This window comes from Pleurodeles waltl, chromosome 4_2 (genome assembly GCF_031143425.1).
Source record: "Pleurodeles waltl isolate 20211129_DDA chromosome 4_2, aPleWal1.hap1.20221129, whole genome shotgun sequence".
In the NCBI taxonomy this organism is placed as follows: Eukaryota; Metazoa; Chordata; class Amphibia; order Caudata; family Salamandridae; genus Pleurodeles; species Pleurodeles waltl.
In genome coordinates this window covers 1,015,097,757-1,015,107,585 of record NC_090443.1, presented here as the reverse complement: position 1 = coordinate 1,015,107,585, position 9,829 = coordinate 1,015,097,757, and the positions used below count along the sequence as shown (strand labels likewise).

The 9,829-nt window shown below is 51.1% G+C and overlaps 2 protein-coding genes across 2 annotated transcripts; one reads left to right on the top strand and one right to left on the bottom strand.

Annotated features, from left to right (window-relative positions):
- Positions 1-3,331: 3,331 nt before the first annotated feature.
- LOC138293593 (histone H2B type 2-E) lies at positions 3,332-4,116 on the bottom strand. The gene has a single exon (XM_069232864.1). The coding sequence runs from the start codon at positions 4,059-4,061 to the stop codon at positions 3,681-3,683; it is 381 nt and encodes a 126-aa protein (XP_069088965.1). The 5' UTR covers positions 4,062-4,116; the 3' UTR covers positions 3,332-3,680.
- A 187-nt stretch (positions 4,117-4,303) lies between these two features.
- Positions 4,304-5,420, top strand: LOC138293592 (histone H2A type 1). Its single transcript, XM_069232863.1, has one exon. The coding sequence runs from the start codon at positions 4,367-4,369 to the stop codon at positions 4,757-4,759; it is 393 nt and encodes a 130-aa protein (XP_069088964.1). The 5' UTR covers positions 4,304-4,366; the 3' UTR covers positions 4,760-5,420.
- The last annotated feature ends 4,409 nt before the right edge of the window (positions 5,421-9,829 follow it).

Sequence of the window (9,829 nt, the reverse complement as noted above, 5' to 3'; positions counted from 1 at the left end):
AAGCTCACAGTGGTGGGTACTGCAGTAGGAAGCTCCCAGTGGCGGTGCAATATATTCAGAGGGCAGCTGTGGAGCTATACAGAAGTGAGAGGGCACTGCAGTAGGAAGCTCACAGTGGCGGTAGAAGATATTCACAGGGCAGCTGTGGAGCTATACAGAAGTGAGAGGGCACTGCAGTAGGAAGCTCACAGTGGTCGCACAATATATTCACAAGGCACCTGTGGAGCTGAGGAGCACTGCAGTAGGAAGCTCCCAGTGGCCGTACAATATATTCACAGGTAACCTGTGGAGCTATACAGAAGTGAGAGGGCACTGCAGTAGGAAGCTCACAGTGGTCGCACAATATATTCACAAGGCACCTGTGGAGCTGAGGAGCACTGCAGTAGGAAGCTCCCAGTGGCCGTACAATATATTCACAGGGCACCTGTGGAGCTATACAGAAGTGAGAGGGCACTGCAGAAGGAAGCTCACAGTGGTGGGTACTGCAGTAGGAAGCTCCCAGTGATGGTACAATATATTCACAGGTAACCTGTGGAGCTATACAGAAGTGAGAGGGCGCTGCAGTAGGAAGCTCCCAGTGGCGGTATAAGATATTCACAGGGCAGCTGTGGAGCTATACAGAAGTGAGAGGGCACTGCAGCAGGAAGCTGCCAGTGGCGGTACAATATATTCAGAGGGCAGCTGTGGAGCTATACAGAAGTGAGAGGGCACTGCAGTAGGAAGCTCACAGTGGCGGTAGAAGATATTCACAGGGCAGCTGTGGAGCTATACAGAAGTGAGAGGGCACTGCAGTAGGAAGCTCACAGTGGCGGTAGAAGATATTCACAGGGCAGCTGTGGAGCTATACAGAAGTGAGAGGGCACTGCAGTAGGAAGCTCACAGTGGTCGCACAATATATTCACAAGGCACCTGTGGAGCTGAGGAGCACTGCAGTAGGAAGCTCCCAGTGGCGGTACAATATATTCACAGGGCACCTGTGGAGCTATACAGAAGTGAGAGGGCACTGCAGAAGGAAGCTCACAGTGGTGGGTACTGCAGTAGGAAGCTCCCAGTGACGGTACAATATATTCAGAGGGCAGCTGTGGAGCTACACAGAAGTGAGAGGGCACTGCTGCAAGGAGCTCCCACTGCAGTGATACAATATAGCCACAATACACTGTCCTCAAGAGAAGGTGGCACTGCTCGCAAGAGGCCCGCACCGCAGGGACAGATCGCAGGCCCTGCGAGAGAGATTTTGAGTGGAGTAAAACAGCACAGGGCTGACGGGGCGCGCAACACTTCAACTGCTGGAATTATCTGAGCACTTGGCATTGGTGATATTGATCTGAAAGGGCAATGCTAAAAGGAGTTAGCACTGCTGTTACCTTATATGTGGACGTGCGAATCCTGATGCACCTTGGCCAGGGAAGCAGCTGATGCACAGGGGGGGCGTGGGTGATCAGGGGTTGTTGGATCACAACACTCAAGGCTGCCGTGCGCACAATACTATCAGGAGATCGCAGTGGCTCAAGTAAGCCACTGGCAGGGGCCTGGTATACACAAGCTCGCGCTGCTGACGAGGCACTGGAAAAGACACAGCGTCGTGCCAGAGATAGAAGGCACTGCTATGTGCGAAGGTGACAATATTATTAATATGTGGAAATGTTACTTGCAAATTCTGCATATCCCGACGTCGCTAGTGAGACATTTTATGAGGTGGGACCAGGGTCGGGCCGGATATCAGTGAAATCTAGAGTAAAAGCCTGTCCAGCAGCTGTCTGAGACCGGTCAGACACTAGTTTGAATATACACTATATTTTAAAGGGACAAGTTGCGGTTCTCACATGGAAACTTCTCATACGCATCCCAAGATGAACACATTTGGATCTCGATTGTATGCAAAAAGACCTGCAGGTGGCCACTCCAAGATGGCTGCTGTATTCACCAAGGTCTACGCTAAGGTGGTTGCCGTATTCACCAAGGTCTAAGGCTCAAGGTACAACAACAGTACATGCAATTAGGTAAAGTCACTGGCAACACCTAACGCAGGGTCTTCGAACGATCGGCCACAAATGGTGGTGGGGGGAGACGGGGGCGGTCAGACTGGCCAAGAGAAGCAATATGCTGAGAAAAATGAGAACCAATAAACATGTTCTGTAATTGGCCATAACTAACACGTTTTGTCATTTCTATCCAAGCTGGGAGTGTGTCAAAAGAGAAGGGGCTCCAAATACTCTTCAATCCCCCACACCCCTAAATAATCATTCTGTGGATACTTTTACGTGTTAGTAAGGCCTGCACGCTCAGAATAGTGTTTGGCATCATATATTTGAGTAACAGAACTGCAATGTTTAAATAAGTCTACACGTTTAAACATTGACAATTTATTAGAATTTGTGAACAAATGGGAGGAGGTGGGTGGGGGTTGAAGAACACCGACCCAATACTCTTAAAAAAGAAATGTAATTCCTTCTTAGCAGCGCTCACAGCCCAAAGCAGCCAACTATTTTACTAACTTTTAATCAACAAGGAAGCGTTTCGGAAGAGTATGGGACTGAGCCACCCTCTTTCACAAGACAAGTGAATGAATAAAAGTCATCTACGATCTGGTATCTTCGTAGAAAAACCATGCAAAGACTAAAAATGACAAACGCCTTTTCGTATGCTGTTCTTTGCATTTAGGGAGAAACCGTCTCCAAAACCGGTGTTTATCATTCCCAATGTGGACTATATAGTTTTCACGAGTCTATTAATAGGTATTTTCTCCAAAACATTTTTAATAGTACCATCACAGTATAATACAGAAATAACACACAAGGCTAGTGGGAATCTACAAAATGCAATCGGTTGCATATAAATCCACACAAAACATCGACTTAGTATGAAAAACACAGTGGATAAAATATCAACGCGCGCCTTCGCGTCTAAATGTTCATTAGAGTAAGAAAGCGACGTGGACGTGATATGTGGGTCCGGTAACTAAATCACATAAGAGATGTAATTATGTTGAGTATGTAAACAGTCGTGTCTCTGGAGGAAAGTAGTCTTCTTCCTACCTTGGTTAAGTTTACATACATGGTGACTGCACATGTTATCTACAAGCCATAGTGCGCTCCCAATAAGTGGTACCCGCAATTTTTTTTAGCAATACACTTTTTGGGGGGAAAAGCCCAGTACAAAAACGTGAATGAGTAGAAGTATGAAAACTAGAGACTCGCGTTAGAAATTGTGACTTTTATAGGGGTAAGCAACAAGAGCACCTTTTCAACACGTGTTTCAGAAAAAAGTTTAGTATATAACTGTCAAAGTCAACCAGCCACAACCCACAAGAGTAGACTTCTAAAGCTTCGCGTCAAATATACCCTTTATTTAAAGGCCCACAACAAAGTAAAACTGCTTGGAGCAAGGAAATCTGTTCTTTGGAGATCCAGACCGACCCCGGATTCAGAATAAAAGAAAAGGTGCAGTGCAAGGTCCGTGTGTTGACAAACCCTGGGGTACATCTCCACATCTGGGGGAGGGGGGTCGTAATGATCAGTTTTATAAAAGTCAGTGGCAACAACACCCCCTGCCCAAGCACCTTGGACGTGCACTTGCACCCCACCCAAGCCTAGGCCTGTCGAAAGAACGGAGGGGGGAGCCTTTATTATCAACACAGGCGGCTCTGACAGGAGCCTCGGGTTGTCCGCGCCCTGGGGGGGTCACTTGGAGCTGGTGTACTTGGTGACGGCCTTGGTGCCCTCGGACACGGCGTGCTTGGCCAGCTCCCCCGGGAGAAGCAGGCGCACGGCGGTCTGGATCTCCCGCGAGGTGATGGTGGAGCGCTTGTTGTAGTGCGCCAAGCGGGAGGCCTCGCCCGCGATGCGCTCGAAGATGTCGTTGACGAACGAGTTCATGATGCCCATGGCCTTGGACGAGATGCCGGTGTCCGGGTGCACCTGCTTTAGCACCTTGTACACGTAGATGGAGTAGCTCTCCTTGCGGGTCTTCCGGCGCTTCTTGCCGTCCTTCTTCTGGGTCTTGGTCACCGCCTTCTTAGAGCCCTTCTTGGGCGCGGGGGCGGACTTAGCCGGCTCGGGCATTTCTGACAGCTTCAACTTCCGGTGCGATTAGAGAGAAAATGAGCACACAACTGCGCGCAAGCCCTACATATAACCTCGGTATGCAAATCAAAAGCATCAAATTAACAAACGTTTATTGGTCAATACACTGTAAGGCGGCTGATTGGTGTACGTTTGATCCTACTCTCGATTGGACGGCTTCGCAATCGAGCCAATCAAAATGTCGACCCGCGCTGAATAAAACAACTTCACGCGCGCGCGCATCCACACCCACCGTGTTGTGTCCGTTGAAGCTGTGACAGTTGCTGGCAGTGTCAGAAAACAAAATGTCGGGCCGCGGGAAGCAGGGCGGGAAGGCGCGCGCCAAGGCCAAGTCGCGGTCCTCTCGCGCGGGGCTGCAGTTCCCGGTGGGCCGCGTGCACCGGCTCCTGAGGAAGGGCAACTACGCCGAGCGGGTGGGCGCGGGGGCCCCCGTCTACCTGGCGGCCGTCCTCGAGTACCTGACCGCCGAGATCCTCGAGCTGGCGGGCAACGCGGCCCGCGACAACAAGAAGACCCGCATCATCCCCCGGCACCTGCAGCTGGCCATCCGCAACGACGAGGAGCTCAACAAGCTGCTGGGCAAAGTCACCATCGCCCAGGGCGGCGTCCTGCCCAACATCCAGGCCGTCCTGCTGCCCAAGAAGACCGAGAGCCACAAGTCCTCCAAGGGCAAGTGAGGCCTGGCGGCCAGCACCGGGACGGCCCCCCCGACACCGACCAAAAACACCACCACAGAGGCTCTTTGTTGTCTGAGCCGCCCATACAGAGGTGCGGCGGCAGGGGGCGCTGCGGTGCGCAGCACTGCCCCCCAGCGGCCTCACCGGGGACTGACCATGACGCCTGTGAGAAGCAGGGGGCACGTGGGCTGGACTGTTTTTATGAACTTGAATGACTGACTGATGACCCCTTCCCACACTTTGACTTCAGGCCGCGGGGACGTGACCTTTCATCCATACATTCATCCTCCAGATGTGTCACCGCCTTGCAGTGTGCTCCCCCTGCAGACTAGGTACCATCAGCAGGGGCACTGCATGCATCCTCCAGATGTGTCCACACGTGGGCATGTTTTCCTTCTGCAGAACATGTATCATCAACATGGCTAGTACATGCATCCTCCAGGGCCCGCATACGGGCATGCGCTCCTTCTGCAGACCATCTGTCTTCAACTGGACCAGTACATGCATCACCCAGAAAATATATAATTGTTTCTTGTACGGGCCCCAACCACACCCCCCGGTGGTGTTAAAAGGCTGCGTTCTTTTGAAAGACTGTCCTCTCCCCCCGCCTCACACTGTAGTGAGTTTTTGACCTTTGTATTAAATCTATCGTATTATTTAATAGACTGGTTATGTTTACTTTCCAGAAGCGCTTGTTTTACATGCAATTTTTTTTTTACCCCAGGCAGCGCTACTGTAATATAAAGTATGTTTATTAGTTTTTCCTTCAGATATTCTTTCAAGCCCAATGTGTTTAACTGGATGGAGCTCACCATGGCTTTGTAACGCTGAACGCATTTTATCAAACGAGGTGCCTGTTTTTTACCCTAGTATATATTTGTTTGTCCTCGGCTAGTAAAGAAACTCAACTATTTATGGAAAGTGAACGCAGGAGATACGAGGGCTGCGGCGTTTGTGGCATCACCGATAGTAACGCTCACACTGCCCGATAAAAGGAAGTTATTGCTTCACCCCCCCCCGTGTGGCCGGCAGTGTGGTGGGAGGCACTACATATGTGTCCACTGTGATGTCTTGGTAGTTCAGAGTCTTCAAGTTAACCGGGACATAGATATGACTCGCGTGCATGGACACAGGTATGTAATACCTGTCTTTCCATGTACCTGTTGCACGGACCAGTTAACGTCTGTTGTGGCGATCAGGGCCCTGCTGAGAAGTATAAACCACCACAGGGAGCCATTCCTAAACTGGCCTAACAGCCACATTTATTATGCGTGGGTGACATTGCAGCTTTGCCGTGGGTGACTGTCTCTGCTACACTTCTGTCCTGTCTTGTTTATTTTGCATCTTGCACTAGGTTTTGTTTCTTGATGCTTTCCGATGTGTGTGTGTTTGAGCTTTGGCCTGCAAATGGTCTTGAGTTCCTGATTTGAGATGAATAACTGAATAAAATAAACTCACTCGAAAGGTCAAAGGAAAGCGTACATTTAATGTAGTTTCCATTCTTTACAGAGGCGTAGATGGGCAAGGCTTTTGTAAACAAAATGTGTAATCTAAATGTGATGCCATGTGAGACTATTTTATGTTCTCGGAATACCCGCCTGCCAAGAACTGATCACCCTTTTCACGTGTGAGCTGTACCCGTAATGCGTCTCTTTAAAACGATAGTTTCAGTGCCTCCGCAGGTGGCACACGGGTGCCAGGCTGGCCGCAGGACGTCACCCCAGCAAACCCCCAGGGCATGTTCGGATCCCCGATGGAGACGTCGGGATCTGGCCGTTCAGGGCGATGAGAGGCGGATGTGCCGGGTTACTCGGGAATAAGTTGAAGGCAGACGTGTCACCCCAGCTATAAACGCGGTAAGTAGGTTAAAACGCTAAAAGCCCCTTCTTTAACCGCACCTTGCCTTCTTCCTATGCCAGGGCACTTGTGCCGCCCTTGCCACTTAAGTAAAAACCATACAAGCTAAGAGAGACTGCCAGTGTCAAAACTCTGCCATTACTCAGTCCAATCCCCACGACCCCTCTTTTGGGGGACGCTCACTCCGACATGGGCAGAGAGTCGATGTGAAGGATCCCCATGAAACCGGCATCAGCGCCTACGGTAAACGCGGATAAAAGCGCCTATAGCGGCCGCTTCTTCGTACTATGGTGTTCTCAGAAGTATTGAGACCACTGCCCTAGCTGTGTGAATGCAGAGGAGGAATCCCGTGCAAGCTGCGAGGATAGATTCTGGGACGTGTGCATTAAAACGCTGGTGTGTGCCATCATGTGTTCACCCCATTTTGGACCTTCACGCGCCCCTCTGTCCTCCCCAATATCTCCTCCCACTGCACCAGCTGCTGGCTGCCGTCTAAGACGGCTGCGCCTCCCCCAGTATAATCTCCGCACTGCCCCCCCCCCCACATCTTCGTGCCTATCGCAACCCCTCCGTTTAACCTTGACACCCCCCATTTCCCACCACCGACTAGTTCACCCCACCCCTGCCCATCCTTGCTCCATCCTGCCTTGCCAATGGCTTCCCACTTGTGGCACGAGCTCGGGTCCATAGCCCTCTTCCCCCCAACACCCTCACACCTCCTCTCTCGCTTCTTGCTCTTCCCAGTCCTGTGAACGCCCGACTAAAGACCCCTCCCTTACCTCAGGCCCTCACCTGCACCCCTGCATCTACCCTTCAGATGCCAACCCTGGCCTACACTCCCGCCCACTCTGGCCAGTTAATCCTTCCACAGGGCGGTCTCCCCATTTCCTCGCTCCCAACCCGTGACTTCCCCCTTCCACCACTTCTCCATCACTCCTCCCCACTGGTACCCTCCCTGCCCTCCAGGGGCCCGCAGCCAAAGAGCCCCACTAGGACCAGTAAGAAGCGGGAAAGAAACAAGGCAGTGCTCGGGGTCAGCACACGGGGCCACACTGGGGGTTGAGGAAGGTTGCCGGGGGTCTCCACCCGTTAAGACGATCCCCAACACAGGCCCACGAACCAGCTGCACACTTCATACACACCCACGGTCACAGGCTGCACGAGGCACCAGCACTGACCACTCACAAACCGAACAAGCATTGGCAATGCCAATATGTGGGCTTTATACTAGAGGAACCTGTGGTAATGAAGCATTGCAAGTTATCGCTCTGCTCTTTATCAAGAGTATTGTGACCTCGACCTGAAGTGTTCCTATTGGGCATCGTTATAGGATGGGGGAAGATGAATCCAGTGTTTATGGGGTGCAAGATGCTCCCACCCGACAGTCTCACCAGACCCACGCTCTTAAGGGGAAACGGGGTCTCTTTCTGGGTGCCAGCCGCAGTCGCCTGAACTCAGTACCACGCCCGTTGGCCGACGCAGAGAGCGCCAGGGGTGGTAACAATACCCAGTGTGTTGTCCTGGGGTTGCACAGTGTAGGCTGTCGCAGGCCTTCGGGCCCAGACTGGACCTTGGAGCATGGCACACGTCCACATCCCGAAGGGGACATCTGCAAATACCTCCAGCGTGTGTGTTAAGCAGATGAAAGACAAGAGCAGCTGTAGACAAAGGTGTGGGGATGGAGAGATTTCCAAATGTGGATTTGTGATTTAAAGGTGACACAGAAGCCAAAACACATACACTTACAGCCTCACACACTGACACATGCCCACTTACCGTCTCCTTTAAATGTTGTTAGTGTATCTGCGCCAGCCTTTCTCAGAAGACACCACACTGTCCGCTAATAAATGTGGCATTGTGACTACAGGTGACACAGAAGCCAAGCCTCTCGCGTTCAGAGCCACACACACCGCACAGTGCCACATACCCCCTACACCCCCTGTGCTTTACCTGCCTGCGACTGGCCCCGCAGTGTCTGAACCTACACGGAAGGGTGCGTTTCTGGCTGTAAATGTCTTTTACTCCGTGGTGGTTTCCCCCAGTGATTTCTGGGGTTTCTGAAGCGTGTCCTTCGCGACCCCAAGGTCGCGTTTCCGACAGTGAGACAGACATACTTTTTAAATACATTATACCATAAGCAGGGTGCACGAGAGGGGCCTTTGGACAGTGGAAAGGGAGAGGAATACGTAGGGGTACCTAAGGAGAAAATATTTTTTGTAAAATAACCAATGTTTTTGAGGACTTTAAAACACAAATGGAGTGAGTCTGCGGTTTTGTCTGTGGATGTGAAAATTCCTGCTGAAACCCGATTGACCTCAATACCTGACTGAAAGCACCTGTGCCCAACTACATTTATTAAGGGGGTGTATCAACCCAAACACCTTTCCCGAAACTACGCCCCCTGCTCTCCTCTGCAGCCCCCCTTTAACTCGGTGTCCCTGTTCTCTCTCCGTTTCTCCTGGTTCCATACCATGTCCAGCAGAGCCCTTGAAGCCTGGAGAAAGGGCCTGTGTTTCCCCAGCCCCCGGAGTTACCACCTCTGGGGTGGGGGAAATCCATCCCATTCTGAGTGGGGGAATAACTGGAGGGGGTGTGTGGGGAGGGGAGTGGGGTCCATAGTTAGTCTGGTAGTTCCCCACCTCTCTCTCTCCAGCCCACCCCCAAAGAAACATAATCCAATCTCTCACTTTTATATATGTTCTGGGCAGAGCATTTCCCATGTGACAGCCAAGAGATCTGCGGTTTCTCAGTTTAGCTCCTGATTCCGACAGCTGGTAACTGCTGTTGCGCACAATTCCGTCCCCTAATTACATTGTGATGAAAACATTTCCATGTAGTAGAATCCCGGGCGGAGGTTGTAAACAATAAAAGAATGGGGTCAGACTCGTAAACAGGTTATTAAACGGGTGCAGTGATTAGATTCAAATAGAGATGGCAAAGCCAATAGGTCTGGGTTTCTTGACCGGTTGGCTTTGCCAATGGTGTGTAGCTACACTGTACAGCAGCATGGCTAAAGTTTAAAAAACAAACGTAGGCCTTTGACACAGGCGCTGGCAGTATATAGGTGCGCACGACACGCACAATTACATGGTCACTTTTTATGTCACCCGTCCGAGTTTGATCGCTAACTAAAAAGAAATTAAGATACAGAAAAGCTTTAAAAAAAATGTAAATAGAGCCGATGAGCAGGAGTGCAGAAGCAACGTGGGGGAA

What these genes read in the sequence shown, in the direction of transcription:
- LOC138293593 (XM_069232864.1), bottom strand. Translation starts at nt 4,061, where the DNA reads ATGCCCGAGCCGGCTAAGTCCGCCCCCGCGCCCAAGAAGGGCTCTAAG.
- LOC138293592 (XM_069232863.1), top strand. Translation starts at nt 4,367, where the DNA reads ATGTCGGGCCGCGGGAAGCAGGGCGGGAAGGCGCGCGCCAAGGCCAAG.